This window comes from Ambystoma mexicanum, chromosome 4p, assembly GCF_040938575.1.
Source record: "Ambystoma mexicanum isolate Mex_15411 chromosome 4p, UKY_AmexF1_1, whole genome shotgun sequence".
NCBI lineage: Eukaryota > Metazoa > Chordata > Amphibia > Caudata > Ambystomatidae > Ambystoma > Ambystoma mexicanum.
The window spans coordinates 101,252,837-101,270,127 of NC_090927.1; the positions used below are offsets into that span (position 1 = coordinate 101,252,837).

General features: G+C 45.6%; 1 protein-coding gene across 2 annotated transcripts in view; it reads left to right on the forward strand.

Moving 5' to 3' along the window:
* Window positions 1-17,291, forward strand: part of IFT172 (intraflagellar transport 172) — a 1,218,930-nt gene that overhangs the window by 640,795 nt on the left and 560,844 nt on the right. For both annotated transcript variants that reach the window (XM_069605452.1, XM_069605451.1), the window contains exon 24: window positions 9,573-9,693. In XM_069605452.1, coding sequence (XP_069461553.1) covers window positions 9,573-9,693 — 121 coding nt within the window. The remainder of the gene's footprint in view (window positions 1-9,572; window positions 9,694-17,291) is intronic.

Consider the following 17,291-nt stretch of genomic DNA (forward strand, 5'->3'; position numbering starts at 1 on the left):
CCATTTTCTGCAAGGACATATTTTGACGAACTTCATTCAAAAAATCAATTTCTTTAATGGCTCCAGCTAACAAAAAACGTTCTGGAGCAATTATAGGTTCTGGTTCTATAATCTCTTTGTCTTCACTTCCAGGAAATTGGCGAGATAACGCATCAGCTTTTTTTGTTTTGACTTCCGGGTTTAAAAGTCACAATGAAATCATAATCTGCAAAGAACAAAGACCAACAAAGTTGTCGTGGAGACAAAGTTCTTGCAGATTTTAAAAACAATACATTTCGATGATCAGTAAGGACCGTTACTGTATGTCTTGCTCCTTTAAGAAAATGTCTCCATTCTTCAAAAGCGGACTTTATTGCTAACAGTTCCCGATCAGCAATTGTGTAGTTCACTTCAGCAGCAGAAAACTTTCTAGAAAAGAATGCAACTGGATGTATTTGACCAGTAGTTTCATTCCTTTGAGAAAGCACCGCCCCCAACGCTAAATTTGAAGCGTCCGCCTCCAAAAAAAAAGGTTTAGAAAGATCTGGATGAATTAGAATTGGACTAGAAGTAAATCTTTGTTTTAACTCTTGAAAAGCCTTTTCTGCTTCAAGGTCCCAGTCAAATTTCACTCCTTTTTTCAAAAGCCTCGTTACAGGAGCAACCAGCCGAGAAAAACCTTCTATAAATCTCCTATAAAAATTGGCAAATCCTAAGAAACTTTGTATTTCCTTAACCTTAGTAGGAGGGGGCCATTCAAGAACGGCTTGCACTTTTTTAGGATTCATTTCTAAACCCTTAGGTGAAATTATAAAACCTAAAAACTCCAAAGAATCGGTATGGAATTGACTTTTTTCCAATTTGGCAAACAAATGATTTTCTCGCAACTTTTGTAACACCAAGCGCACATGTTTCTGATGTTGATCTAGGTCAGAAGAGAAAATCAAAATATCATCGATATAAACGACAACAAAAATATCCAAGTATTCTCTAAAAACCTCATCAATGAAAAATTGGAAAGCCGCTGGAGCATTACATAGACCGAATGGCATAACTTGATATTCAAACAGCCCAAATCTGGTCTTAAATGCTGTCTTCCATTCGTCCCCTTCCTGCACACGTACAAGATGGTAAGCTCCTCTCAGATCTAATTTTGAGAAAATATTTGCTCCTTGTATTTGATTAAGCATTTCTGAGATGAGAGGAAGAGGATACTGGTTCTTAATAGTGACTTTGTTAACTGCTCGATAATCTATGCAAGTTCTAAGCGAGCCATCCGGTTTTGGTACAAAAAATAAAGGAGAGGCCGCAGGTGACTTAGAATGACAAATAAATCCTTTGGCCAAATTTTCTGACAAATATTCTTTTAAATAATCATTCTCTTTCTCCGTAAGAGCATATACCCTACTACTAGGCAAAATTGTTCCTGGCTCCAGTTCAATTTTACAATCAAAGGATCTATGGGGTGGTAATTCTCCTGCCACTTTCTCATCAAATACGTCCCAGAAATCTTTGTAACACTGGGGAAGTTGACCCACTACAGCTCCCACATCATGACCTCCAATTCCAGTCTCAGCCAGAAAACTAGACACGGAATTACTTTGTTTTACCTCTTCCTCTAAGAGACTTCCTGAAAAGCAATTCTCTTTACAAAAATCGGATTGCATGTCAATTGTCCTAGCACTCCAATCAATTAGGGGATTATGGAGAGTAAGCCAAGGCATGCCCAAGATAATCTTCAACAAAGGGGCATCAATTAACTCAAACAAAATTATCTCTTTGTGACCTCCTGATAACTCCAAAGTTAAAGAACCAGTTCTATGAGTAATAGGACCAGAAGATAAACATGTACCATCAACAGCCCTAGCCTGCTCTACAACCTCCTTCAGAATAATTGGAATTCCCAACGATTTGGCCAGACCCCAATCCATGAAATTCCCAGTCGCACCCGAGTCAATCATTACAGGACCATTTCCCTTACACTCCAAATCAAAAAATAAGGATACATTTATGGTTATATGAGGAACCGCTGTCTGCACCGTATTAGCGATCTGTTGTACCTTGACTGCTGAGGAAGAAGTCTTCTTGGGAGTGTAAGGACAGTTTCCTAAAAAGTGCCCACCTCTTCCACAGTATAAACACAGATTATTATCTCTCCTCCTAGTCTTTTCTTCCACTGCTAACGGGCCTCTGATTCTTGAAGATGAATTATTCCCTTTGGGTTTACTCTCTATTTTAGGTCTATCTACTCTAAGTATAGACTTTACATCACTCTGACCATGACGTCTCTCTGCCTTCCTTTCACTCAAACGGAAGTCCAATTGAATAACCAAATCAATCAGACCTTCACAAGTAGGAGGGCGTTCAACTACTCCAGACAAAGCATCCTTTAACTCATCTCTAAGGCCCCGATAAAACAACGAGGCCTGTTTAACTTCGGGCCACTTGCTTTCTAACACAAGGGACTTAAATTGTGTTATATAAGCAATCAAGTCTCTATTACCTTGTTTTAATTCTAAAAGTTCACCATCTACTTCCAGAGATAACTGTCTTCTATCAAACATTTTTCGGAATATCTCTAAAAAACTGGTATAATTTTCTAAAACCGCACTTTTTTGACTCACCAACAACCCAGCCCAAGCAGATGCCTCCCCAGAAAGATATGGCAACATAAATGCTATCTTAGAAGCATCCGATGGAAATAATTCTGGTCTACTCATAAAATGTAATTCACATTGTGTTAAGAACACCCTAAATCTCTTGGAATCCCCATGATAACGTTCTGGGGGCGCCAAAGGAACTGGCATAATTATACTCCTTACCCCTTCTGCCACTGAAGGCGCCCGTTGTATGTGTGGTAACTGATCTTCTCTTTCTAACTCAGGTGGAGAACCTGCGCCCCCTGAAACCTCATCCTCTCTCCTTTCTCCCCTCTGTTGAATTTGTGTAGCTTTAACACTTAAGTCATCTACCTTTTGACTAAGTAAGGCATTTTCTTCCCGAGAAATTTTCAACTCCTCACGTAACTCCCTAATCAAAGATCCTAACATCTCCATGGATTCGTCGGGGTTCATAACAGCTCGGGCGGACTAAATTATTGGCCTTTCATTCTGTCAAGCTGAGAGGTCCTGTATCCGCGGAAGCTGCTGAACCCCCGACAATCCCCCTGAGATGTATTTCCCAGAACTAGTTTTCAATACAGCTCTGTAAACTACACCCCCAAAGGGAAAGGGGGAATGGGACAACAAAACAACACCAGGCAGACTGCGTCAAGGCTAATCAGTGCTGAACCTGCAGAGGATAAAGAATAACATATACACTTCCTTAATTCACTTACTTAACCTTATGAATGGGAAGACATTAATCCTTAACTAATAATTGAGAATCCTACCTGGTTCTTCTCTTGAAATTTCTTAGAGAAGCGGATAAGAAGCTGAAAATCTCTCTTACTTGCGATACTAGAAATTCCCAGCTACTTCTTACATTAGGCAAAACAGGAAGTCTTAGTTCTTTGTCTTTTTTCCAACATGCACTGGTAGTTCAATTAGATTGTCTTTAAAATGTTCTTTCTTGTCATTTCAAAACTTTTCAAACTATTTATAATTATCTTGAGTCTTTGAATCCTTGAAGAAAGAGGAAACACGTGCTAAATGCACACGCAGGTTATTTCCATTTAAATATCGATGAACTTCACATAGAAATCTTCCTGGTTGAAGAACACGCGCAAACGGATGAAGACGCGCGATCAAAATAATCCACACGCGCTAAAAAGCCACACGCGCAATAATCCACACTCGCAATAGTCCACACGCGCAATAATGTTCTCCTGCGAGACACGCGAAATAAAAACACCCGCGCAATTGAGTTCAAACGCGACGAAGTGATTCTCACGCGCAAAATCACTAGCGATGGAAAAAACACACGCGCACTCACATAGCACGCGACAAACAGCTTCTCGCGCTTTGTACACCCGCGCTAAAAATCACACGCGCTTTGTATTTCACACGCGCTTTGTACACCCGTGCTAAAAATCACACGTGCTTTGTATTTCACACACGCTTTGTACACCTGCGCTAAAAATCACATGCGCTTTGTATTACACACGCGCTTTGTATTTCACACGCGCTTTGTAGTTCTCACGCAGCGTATAGTTTCTCGCGCAAAGGATCACCCGCGCAATAAAACACACACGCGTTTAAAATTGCACGAGACCAACCTCTACTCGCGCTCGGAATACACACGCTAGAAAGCACGCGCTCACTTGAATTCGCACGCGACAGTCAAAATCTCGCGCTAAGGAACACCGCACTGGAAACACAAGCGCACTCCGGTAGTTCAATAGTTTTAGTAGAAACACTACTTTTAACGAATTTTCAAGGAGAATGTTATTAAGATTAACAGATTTACAGTAAAAATAAAGTCACTTATCTCCTGAGCGAATTCACAAAGATTTCCTGCTTTTCCTATCTTCAAAAACGAATTCCTGCCAGCTGAAGACTTCTCCTGAAACCCCCAAGAAAGTAGCCGCTCAACTGCTGAGATCTGAAGGATAAAATCCACCAGGCCTAATACTAAAGCAGGAGCAGCCACTGAACACGTCCTCTCAGATGGGGTTTTGATGATGAAAGGCACAGAGTGACAGTTTAGAATGTTCATTGTTGTTCAGCATTGTCTTTTAGCCAATCAGAGTTGTCACTGTGAGGCTCCATCTTGCCTTGGGTCAGAACCAGGATTCTGAATCAACAAGTTAAGGCCTAACCAACTATAATGGAAAACTTCCCACCCACACAAAGCTAATCTGAAAAGGATAGATAATAAAAAGGAAACTTGAATAAGAGAAGGAAACCTGACACACCGACACCCAGAAATAATCTATTCTCGACATTGTGTTGTGCATATGTGAGCAGTATGTAAAGCCACTGTTTTGACCCTTCAGTTCCATCCATGCATCGCACAGTGCCATCTGATCTATCCTTTGCTTGAGATGCTTGGACGGAGCACCCTGGCTTTGGAGTCCCCCCGCACTCCTGTCCAATCGTGGGTGCCAGGCCATATTCAAATCTCCCCCCAATATTACCTCTCCCTTCGCAAACCCCTCCAGTTTCCCCATCGTGTCCCACAGGAAGCCATCTTGGCCCGTGTTCGGTGCGTATATCGCTGCCAGAGTGAGCCGGATACCATCTAGCAAAACGTTGGCAAACGCGAACCTCCCTTCCATGTCTGTCTGCTTGTCTAAGAGTGTTGCGTCAACTCCCCCTTTTATTGCTATCAGTACCCCCGCTCTTTTTTCTGTAGCATTTGATTGCACCCATACATTGTACCCTCTGAGACATACCTTCCTTCTATCCTGGGCTCTTATGTGTGTTTCTTGGAGCAGCAGGATGTCCGCCTTCTCCCTCCTGAGCATATTCTCTACTTTTTTCCTCTTCACAGGAGAGTTCAGGCCCCTTACATTGAATGATAATATTCTGAGCTTCTCCATTTCGTCTAACCCAGATTGGCTGCCATAAGATCCCGACTATCTTCCGGAGTACCCCACACCACCCTCCCCGCTGAACTCCCCAGCCCCCCCAACTAACAACAATAAACCAACTTTGGTCCCAAAGATGGCCCAGGTACCTAAGGATGCTAGGGCGTTGCACCTACCGCTCCCTGCCCTCTGTGAACTCGGGTTAAACTTTGCGGGGAGTCCTAAACCCTGCATCTTCTTCAGATCTTACTGTGTGTCCGTTCCTGGTCCCCAGCCGGGCCGCTGGGTATTGCGATCTCCGAGTATCCTTCAGTGTTTACCTCTCCAGGCTCCTTTAGTTGTAGACTGTCCGCTACAGTTCCTCTTGCCTGAGTTTCTCCTCTACTCCACTGTTGTGAGGTTGGTGCTTCCCCTTCCAATTTGTTTCCTTTTTTGCCGAACCTCTTCCCATCCTCTCGGCCTCTTAGGCTGTTCCCCCTTTGCCTTGGTGCCCCTGCTTACTGCCTCCTCTACCTGCAGGTCCATTATTTGGAGCCCTTCTTCACAGGTTGTTACTCTTCTTTGCTTGCCTTCCCACTCAAACAGCAGTCTGAATGGAAATGTCAATGTTTACCTTATTTCTTTCGTCACTAGCTCCCTTACCAGTGGGGGCCACCTCTCTCCTCTTTAGTAACGTCACTGATGCCAGGTCCTGGTATAACTGAATTTCCGCCCCGTTCATCCTTATGTGGTCTACCTGCCTTGCTCTCCTTAAGATTTGTTCTTTCTGCGGGTACGAAGAGAGGGCTACCAGCACATCTCCCGTGGGCGCCTGTTCTTTTTGGGCCCACTCTGTCGATCCCAATGATGTCCGCTTCTTGCGCTTCAATTATGTCTCTAAACACTTCCTGAACCGCATTCTTAAAATCCTTATCCAAAACGGTCTCGGGCATATACTTAATGCGGATATTAGATCTGCGACCTCACATTGGATCTCTAAGTTGTGGGTTAAACGCACCAGGTGTTCCTGTGTTTCGCTGTTCTGTCGAGCTTCATCTTCTGCGTTTTGTACTATTCTCTCGAGGGTGTCAGTCCTTTCTTCCAATTAAACTACGTCTAGCTTCAGTTGTTGGACTACCTGCTTCATGTCGTTCCTTATTGTGGTGAATTGGACCTGCACCGTTTTCATGAATTTGTCCTGCAGCTCCACGAACCAGGCGTGTATGTCATCCCTTGACGGGGCAAGGTTGCACGAGTTGGGGGGATGGCGTCAGCTGTGGGGTCTTCCAGTGTCCTTCCCCTGGTGTTTACCAGGGTATCTGACGACCACATTTGAAGCAAGTTCGAGTCTTGTTTTGCCGATTGTGGGTTCGATAGGGTTGTCCCCTCGAGGTAGTGCCTCTGCAGTCCTCCTCCTGATATGATGGGATGGACCTGTAGGGAGGCAGGCCTTGTAACCTTGTGCCACTGTGGAGGGGGTATATTCTCTCCTGCCCCCTAGGCCACCCAGGCGTGAAATTCCAATCTGATGGTAGTGGGTCTCGGGGTAAAGACTTTCTGTCTGGCTCCTCCACTCTTATCCACCCTGCCCCCCCCTCTGCGTGTGGCTTTGGTGATTGGAATGGGGGGGGAGTCTCTCCCCAGTTGTGGCTCGAGGCCTTATGCGATTACCTGTAAGGGTGGGGGGTGTCTCCCACCCTGATTAGATTCCCCTCTGTCGTCTTTGCGGGGGGAGAGGGGACGGGGGGGAGCCGCTCACCTGTGGCTCCATCGGCGCCTGTCGCTGGTGTCTCACGGGATCTGTGCGCGATGCACTGCCGCCTCCGCCCGCAGTGCTCCGCAGCGCTTCTGGCCCAGTCAGCGGCGCCGGAGCGGGATCTCCGTAGCCCCGAAGTGTTGTGTTGCTCCTTTCTGGTGGCGAGCACCACGTTGCTGGGGTCCCCGCCTTTGGGTTCTCCTCCGCCCACAGTCGCTTCGCCCTGCGGCGCAGTTCTGTGCTTTCCTCAGAGGGGGAGGGGCGCCCCTTCCCTGCTTCTGCCGTGCAATCACCTGATGTGCCCGCGCGGCCTCCCGGCCCTCTCAGCTGGGCACCGTAGAGGCTGCTGGGTCCCCACAGGCCCGATGGTATATTTGCTGCTTCACGCAAGTGCTGATCCGCATCCACTTGCTTTTGGGGTCCCCGTCTCAGACTCTTCCTCCGCCCTCTGTCGCTTTGCTTACTGCGTGGGTCTGGCTGCGATCCTCTGAGGGGGAGGGGTGCCCGTTGCTGCGGCATTGCCTCCGTTCTCTCCACAGGGGCGAATTCCCTTTTCTACTACGCCGGCGGCCTCTGGAGATAATCGGCTGGAATTTTAAGAGCAAATTTTCTCAGATTTGGTGCTCGATGAAGTGCTTCAGTGCGGCCCAGCAGGAGCGAGACTCAAACGTGTCTCCCTGCGCCGGCGGCCATCTTGGAATCAAAGGTGATGATTTTAAGGCCATTGAAAAAGAAAAAGATAACGAGTTTTAAATGGGTACTTTTCGATGAAGTGCTTGGTATGGTTTCTGATTTTGTATATTTGGGTTTTAATATTTATGAAACAGACCGACACTTCATTATTTACAACGGAGGAAAACATTGAAATCCTTGATTTCGCAAGCAAAAATTGGCAATTTCCGGCTCTTCCCTTATTGCAATTTTATTGGATGAAAGTTATGCCGATAATTACGTATGTGGCGGATACCATGTTGACATGGAAGGACATCAACTGGGCTAGTTTGGAGGGTGTTTTCTGGAAACGGGTTTTAGACTTGCCCCTTGGCGCCCCTCATGCTTTAGTTTGTTTTGAACTTGGGCTTTCGTCTATGTTGCCCCAGGTCTTGTGGAAAGTTTTTAAAAATGTTTTATTAGAACATTTTAATGGCAGTGAAACAGTCCTTGTTGGGGCATCTACGTCTAATTCCGGAAAGAAAAAAGGAGTCTAAATTAAGAGCATGGGAGGAGTCCTGTAAGATGTTATTGATAGAATTAGATGTAAGTGAACTCGTTTTAAAAGAATGTCCCCGGAAGCTGAGAAAATGGCTCAGAGAAGTTGACTGGACTCGTACTATTGAGATATGTAAAACGCATGCACACCAACTCTACTTGAATCTAGAGTGGAAAGCTGGGAGTGTTGTTGCAAAGTATGTCATTGTTCCTTGATAGTAAATGGAGGAAATACTTTTTAAGAATAAGGTTAACCTTGCTCAATACTTATGAAAAATTGGGGTCAGGCAGAAAATGTCCAGGGAAAATAGATCCTCATGAGATTTTTTTAATCTGTTTTTAAATTGTTAGAAGATTCAGTTTGTATGGTGTTTTTTCTTTTTATAAGTGGGTATAATGTTTGATGACTAAATCCGTTTCTTTTCTTATAGATTGTTTGCATTTTAGACGTTTCTTATTTTTTAGCTTTCATTATACCTTGGTGTTATAGCATGTGCTGTGTTCATGATTTGATTGTATGCTTACTGTATTTGTCAAAGTTTTTTTTCTTCTTGTTTTCCCTTTTTCTTGTTATCTGTGAAAGGTTCGATTGAGCCAAGCACAATAAATAAATAAAATAAAGTGAAGTGCTGGCGCTCTTAGCTGAGCACCCGAAAATGAAAGTGAATGTGTTTTTAATGTATAGTGAATGTATTAGTGCAATACATACCTGTGGTTTTAATTTCTAGGAGTTTGGCTGAAGCCTAAATAAATGTGTTTTTATACATTCTGCCTAACTTGTGTCATTAATAAAGCACTCTGTGTGTGTTTAGCTGAACCCTTTACAATCTTTCACTTCCTACGTGGTAACCTCTGCTGTTCAGTCACACTACACAGATAGTTTGACGAGACATTAATGTCTTTCTCTGTTCACCAGACTAGCATGGCCTCTCAGCATGCGCCCACATGCTTGCTTATGAAAATCCATCTTAACAACTTGTAATGTCTGCATTTATTCCTGTATGTAAATAGAATGTCTGCTGCTGGGTACTGATATTCTAACACGCTGGGAGTACCACATGGAGAGTGAGCTTCATGATTCTCTCTATTGATGTGTGTGCTGCACTTGGCTTGTCCTGGTGATTCCGGACTATGGGCCCAGCATTATGCTCACTGATTTCTTCTCTGATCTATTCACAGCCGTCGAGCTCGCTCGTGTGGCTTTCCCAGCTGAAGTTGTGAAGTTGGAAGAGTCCTGGGGAGATTACCTGGTACAGCAGAAGCAGCTGGATGCAGCCATCAATCACTACATTGAAGCAGGGTAAGTCTGGCTGAGGCTTTCAAAATGTCAGGGTCAAAAGAAAAAGGGTCAGAAGGAATAAGCACTGAGAATTAAAAGTATTATTACTAGGTAGTGACGGGACCACCAAAGGCATTATCCATGACTTACTAGGGACATGGAAAATCCATGAGGGCTGAAGAAAAAACAGATGCACAGCTGGATAGAGGTTGACAGCTGCAAGGTAGTCTGTTATTGGGAGTCTAATGGAAGGAATTATAAGTAATGAATAGTCAAATACCTCTGCTAGAGACACTTTTTAAGTTTTCTCCGATGAAGGCTTTGAAGAACTAACCTGTCGTGTTAGGCAGAGGTTCTGCCAAATACTCCTGGCTCCTACATATTAACGACCACTCATGGGGGGAAAAGTAAAGGATTAACGAGATGGTCAAGAACGTAATGATACGCCGCGGTGGAGCTCCCTATATAAGCAGAACACACCAAAATACACTAGTGAGGTTATTACTAGACAGTTATACTTTTTCTCCCTGGCTACACATCCCTCACACTCCTCACCGAAGAACTCGACTGTACCTGCCTGTTGGTGCCTATCATTAGGTCACGCTGGTGTGTAAGTGATTCCAATCCGGCACACACCTAAGTCAACGCCTAGCGTGTAATGCACAACTGAAATCCTTATTTATTTGTGTCTATTCTTTTATTCTGAACGATGTACCACTCATATCACGCCCCTCTCCTGGAACCTCCCCCCCCCCCCCCGTTCACACTGAACCAGGAATCAGGCTGGTTTGCAAAGTTAACATATTTATCGATGTATTCACAATTCAATCACACTATGTTTTAATGGGTACACAATAATCACCAATGGGGTGATGTAATACTAAATCATCTCTATAATACACAAGGAGTAATAGTGAGCAAAACTATTCAGCACAGAAATAAAACTTTTGTGTGTGTGTTCAGAAAAAATAGCAGTGTGGTTACTATTTCCCCCTGCACACCCCTCAACCCCCCAACAGGCAATGTAAAGAGATAGGAGGAGAGAACAGGTTTCCGGAATGGCAGAATTCAAACAAAATATCAATCCCAATTTCCCCCAGCAACACAAGAGAAAAACAGAATTGATTGGCAAGCTGTCAGAAGGGTTTAAAAGTTATCTTGAGAATGGATTGGGTAAAAACACTAAATATGGTTTAAATTGCTGAAATTGTTTAAATTCTTATGGGAGCCGCTTTGGATAGTTGTACACAAACACGAGCAATGATTTGATACTAAGAAACAATGTGAAATCTTAAAATTAAGGTCAGAAGCAATCAAAAGCTGTTTTACACGTGTCAGAATTTCCCTAAAACGAAATTCGCAGCAAACCTTTCAGTGCGCGATAATCGCGATCACGGGAGAACTATAAGGATATTAGATGTGAATTAAAGCTGTGGATGTTAGCAACAAGCAGAAGTTGAAATTTCTTTTCTAGCACACAAACTGAGGAAGTTATGGACGTTTTAGTGGAGGTCGTTTTTCGAGACAGGTGCAAAAATGGGAAAACAGAATGCACTTTTAAAAGACAAATGGGATTTCTTACACTAGATTATGACTATAGAAAAAGAGAATGCCACACATGAATCTCCACAGTTCCTGGCCAGAGAACCCTTCACGTTGTGGATACTCAATGTCTTTCTGGGATTCACTTTATTTTACTCACAACACTAATGACTTATGATTTTAGAATACAAATAAGAGAGACTGATCGTAGGAAAAGTTCTGACAATTCAAAAATACTCCTAACAATATCGGGTTCTAAAGACAAGATAGATTGGGTTTAAGATAGGGATTTACTATGGACAGTACATATGCTAGTGACACAGTTCTACCTATAGATACTCACTAGATATGTTTTTACACAGAACCGGCAGGATTCTGGTCCGTCAAGATTTCTGGTCAGGGAAGGGAATCTGATTCTGGTCAGGGATTCTGGTCAGGACAGACAGCTGGGCACCTCGGATTCGGACTGCGTCTGTTCACAGCACAGCACGGCACGGCACAGGACTGGATCGGATCTGCAATGGTTCTGGTCACAGCACGGCACTGGACCAGATTGGATCTTTTGGTTCTGATAATTATTTCAGCAGGCAAGCAGTACAGCACAGCCCGGCTGTCTTTTGATGCTCCCCTTAGGTCTGTGGGGTTCTGGTTCTGAAATTTGAGGCCTAGCTGAAAGTGATTCAGCTATGCAATGGGTTCTGCTTTGCCAAGTTTCTGGAGTCTGGAACAAATAAGATGGATAGTTCTGCAGCAAGGTGCTCCACCAGCATTCGGATAGTGGGTGAATCTGTCTGTCTTTTTCTGCCCTCTGCTGTCTCTATTTATGCTTATGATTAAGGGGGTATGTGTGCTGGTTTATCCTAAGCTTGCCCCTCTGACAGGGATTGGTCAGGGTCTCTCCTCTTCCTTGATAAGAGGAGAAAAACAGTGTGCCATCTTTATGGTGTGGGTTTATGAGGCCTAGAGTCCACCCCTAGCCTCTTGAACACAAAATCTATTTTTGGTACCATACGTATTTCCACATGTGCAACATCTATAACAATCATATGTACAGATTACATATTTTGTGTAGCAGATACTCCTCCAAGCCCCGTCGCTGTGGGATCTTGTGTCTGCTTTTCACAGAATGTTGCCCTTTTCATCCGAAACACAATGTCCAATTTGGGAGCAAATTTCTACAAATGTGCGCATTGAACATGGGCACACGTGTATAAAGTTTCATACTTCTATCAGAAATACATTTTGTGTAATATTACATTTTCCGCCGTTTCTTCCCAGAACATGCCACAGAGTTCTTGCGCCTTTTCACCTGTGCATCCAGAAATGACATTAACAATGCTGTTATTTCTAGATTTTTTACAATTTTACATAGTAAGTTATCAGTCTTTTTAAAATGTGTCTTTTGTCCTTGTTCCACCCCTATGGTCTCTTCCTGGGACCCAGGAGCATATCCTCCCTGTTTCTCAATGGGCACAGGCTTCTTCACACTTCGCATTTCCTTTAGCTGGAGGATGTCCATTGTTTCCTTCGCCACAGCGGACCAGTCCTTCCCACACTCTATAATTATCATTTAGGTGTCATTTCCTGGTGAAGGGAACAGGCCTCTGTGAGGAAACCTGTTATTCCAGTTTGGTTGGCTTTAGCCAGGCTCAAATGTATATGTTACTTCTGTTGCATTTTTCCTTGGCTTAAAACAAAATTGTGATTTCCAACTTGCAGCTAGAACACTTATTCCAGATTCTAAACCATGGGCTCAAACAATTACAACATAGATTACTCTCAGTAACAGGCCACTTAGATTGAAACATTTGATTTCACTTTATACAGGTTTTAAAGTTTTAATCAGGCTTCTGACAGCTGTCATTCAGGTGGCCGAGGGTACTGCGCCCAGATTTTGACAGATTCCACAGGCAGGCAATTTTTTCTGTGGATGTTTCTTTGATACTTTCAGCTTTTCAAGACATTGTAAGTTCACCATGATCTCTTGAACTAAGTGAATTGTAGCACCCATTAAGAATTTTGGATATTTGAGGATGTTTTGTGCCGGCCTTCTGCAGTTTCAGCAACAAAGAAAAAGGATCTAAAGCAAGATTATGGGGTTTCCTTGAGCAGAGCAATGCTTTTCCCTCTGTACTCCATTTACACTTGTTGTGGAGCACTGTGACATGTTTCAGGAGTGAGATCTCTGTTCCACCACTGACAACATGCGTGGTAGATTGGGCAGCCATCTTTTTGTGCTTTGCAGAGTGTGATTTTCAGAGGTTTTGACGCGCACAAGAGTTTTGCGGCCATTTTTTTAATTTGTTTATTTATACCTCAGCACATCGGAGAACATATACATTAACATATCTTAACCTTTGAGTAGAACCTCTTAAAAGTGTGCTCCAGGATGACCCTCCCCTGATCCCGCCCACTTTGTTTGTGCTTCCCAGCTGGGTCTTATCTTTCAGTCGTGTTGAGGTGAGCCCGCCTCTGCGCCTTCGCCGGATGAGTGAAGGGCTCTCGCGATCAGGTGTGGCTTATGGGTCAGGGCCGGATAGTTCTGGTCATACTCTAGCAGTGGTGTCCAGATGTTCATGAAGCGATGGAGTATGCCCGCTTTGGCCACCGTGATCTTTTCAGCTATGAGAATGTCGCAGATTCTGATCCACCACAGGGTCAACAGGGGGCCCTCCTCGGTTTTCCAGGTGCGTGCTATCGTGATTTTAGCTGCTAGTAGGAGTTGAGATATTAATTCTGCCCTCTGACCTGTTCTTGGGTAGACATCTGGGATCGGGATCCCCAATAAGACCTGTTCAGGGGCCAATGGTATTACCGTTTGGGTGATGTCCTTTATTGTAGCGAGGCATTGAGACCAGAACTCTTATTTTAGGGCAAGTCCACCACATGTGGAAGTAGGTTCCTGGCTGGCCGCAACGGTGCCAGCATAATGGGTCCAATGCCTGCTGAAAGTGGTGAAGGCCGAGAGGAGGGAAGTACCAGCGCAGCAGTAGTTTATGGGCACATTCCCAATTAGTGACACACTGGGAGGCCGTGCGGGTCCTGACCAGATGCCCATCCAGGTATGGTCTTCTACATTGTGTCCCAGGTCCGCCTCCCATTGTGCCATATACGAGACCTGGCGCGGAGGGGGTCATCCTGTAGTAATCTGTAAAGGGTTGTGATCTTCCCTCGGGGCGGCAGGTCGTTTATTGTCAATTCCAGCGGGGCGGGAGTTCGGGTAGCTGCCTCTCGAGTTAGCGGGTGGGAACACCTGTTTCTGACAATTGGAAGGTTGGTTTAGATTGTTCAAAGGTGAGGAGGAGTCCTCCCTCGAAGAGCTAACCCAGTGACTCGAGGCGCCCGCCACCCAGTTTCTAAAGTTTCTTGGATGAATGCCAGGGGAGAAGGCCGGGTTAAGGAAGACTGGGGAAAGAGGGTTCAGATTCCCTGGAACACCTTTGTGCCTGCGGGCCCAATCCCAGGCTTTGATAGAATTGTTACGCTCAGCTGGTTCCCACAGGGGCGTCGATCAGACCCGGACAGCTGCGGTCTCCACCAACGTGATGCGTAGTGAAGAGATGACAGTCTGGACTGGCCCGCCTAATCTTGTCTGCTGGACTCTCCTGCAAGTGGAGAAAGGGATTTAGCCACCCATGGACTTTAGTGATGGCCCCCCAACAGTTCTCGTTCTCCCCACTAATCACCTCCGATATCCCCTTTTCGTAACCTCACCTTATGTTTAAATGATGAGCTCTCCATCCTGCATGGCATGCAGGGGTGCGTAGATACCAGTTACTTCACTGGGTTGAAGGTACTGGAGGAGTTCCGGAGGAATATTGACTCCAGTGTCTATAAAGTTCAAAGGGTTCAATATGTCCGATGTTCACTCTTGTTCCATTCCCTCGTTAGGTTGCAGCTGGGTCCAAAAGAATATTGCCTGGAGGCAGCTGATGGCGTTCAGGTAAGAGTCTGTATTACCAAACACTGTCTGGTAAAAGTTGCATGAGTTTAACTTGCTGTTTCTCTCCCTTTATAGGTGCGGCATAGGAAGATGCGGCAAATTAAAGAATAATACCTCCGGTGGTAAGCAGGTAAGCCTATGGTGGCAAAGAGATTGTCTTTGTTGGTTTTCTCGGCTCACCTTGTTATTCCTTTTGTTTCCCCCCCAGGTGCTGGGTTTCGACGAAGAAAATGATGGAGGCAGCGCCGAGTCGCGGCGCTGCTGCTGGCGAAGCGTTGCGTGCTGAAATAATGTCCTTTCCAGGCTCGGAGATGTGCTTGGTCCGGAATCAGGTAAGGAATCAAATAATGTCTGTGATCTAACCTCTTCTCCTTTCTTTTCCTTTTGTCTAGGAGCTCCGGATTCGAGGCGGGCGTGGCAGAAGACTGGATGCTGACTTGCAGACACAGTGAGCGTCACGCTGCTGGATGCAGAATAACGCGAAGCATGGGCTGCTGTTCGGGCATGGTTTAAATAGCCTGCAAAGTAGTCCCAGGTAAGAAGTTCCCCAGAACCCACACCCGAGTGAAAAATAGTCCCTGTAATAAAATAGTCCCATCCAGGCCTCAAGTTGGCTTGGACTCATTTGCAGCATGGTCTGCATAAGGTAAGTAAAGTCTATGAGCCTGGCGCCTATGGCACCAGGACTGATTTCTATGATGAGCCTGGCACCTAAGGCGCCAGGACTGAATCCAAACAGCCCCCAGCCGGGGCTGTCGGGGTTTTAACGAGTATCGGGATGCCTGCTCCCGGGGCTGATGGGCTCGATCCGGATGCCCAGGGGTAGGCATCATGACAAGAATGTTTGGTGGAGGACAGCAGATCTGGCCCGGCATAGGGCGGGGGGAATGAACAGTAGGAAGCAAAGGGGGAGCGGGAGATGGGATTGTTCCATTTCTACCCACTTTGGGCGTCCCTGGGCGATTCCCCATGCCTGAAGGTGTGCCAGCTGTGCTGCGATATGGTATTTGCGAAGGTCCGGCACGCCCAGACCACCCAGTTTAGTGCTGCCGGTCATTGTCCTTCGCGGGATGCATGCTTTCTTGCCCTTCCAGATGAAGTCAGTTATCTTCCGTTGCAGCCGCTGAAGTGGGGCGTGTGGGATCAAGACAGGAAGAGCTGAGCATGCATAGAGGAATCGTGGGAGAAAGTTCATCTTGCATTCCGTGATGCGGCCCATGAGAGAGATTTCCTGCGCCTGCCAGCGTTTGAGGTCCCATTCCATTTCTGCGAAGAGGGGGGAGGGGAGTCTGTCTGGAAAATTTTTGCTGGGTGGGTGGGGATCTGAACCCCAGGGTATGGGATCGATTCTGTCTTCGATTGGAGTGGGCTTCGTCGCTCCAGGGTTGCCCTTTGTTCCGAGCTCAGTCCCACCCCTAGGGCCATCGATTTCCTGAAGTGAATCTCAAACCCTGCCATTCTCCCAAAGTTCTGGATCTCTGCCAGGGCCGTCTGCATTGACGCCTCTATATCAGTGACAGTCAGTAGCACATCATCTGCGTAGAGGGCCATTTTGTGTTGGTCGAGTGCCACCTGTAGGCCTTTATCCGGGGGCTTTGGCGGATCCGCTGGGCCAGGGGCTCCATGGCCAAGGCAAAGGGCAGAGGGCATAGGGGGCAGCCCTGTCTGGTTCCGCATGTTAGGAGGATCGGGTCTGATTGGAGACCGTTGAGTCTCAGCCGTGTCCTACGGGTTTGGTAATTTGCAAGAACCATTCTGCAGAAGGTCGGGCCAAAGCTAAAGGCTTCAGGAGTGAGGCGTAGGTAGCTCCAGTCCACCTTGTCAAAGGCCTTGGTTGCATCAAGGGCCAGCAGGGCGAGCGGTTGCTGTTCATGGTTGACAATCTCTATCAAGTCCAAAGCCCTCCGGATATTGTCTTTTGTCGCTCTGTGGGATATAAATCCTGTTTGGTCTGGATATATGATGTTGGGGATGATGGGCGCTAGGCAGTTGGCCAGGACCTTAGAGTATATATTAGCGTCCAAATTTAGTAAAGAGACCTGCCTATATGAGCTAATGTCCTCCGGATCTTTCCTAGGTTTGAGAATGAGGACCGTGGTGGACTCCTGTATGGTCCAAGTGATGATCCCGCTTG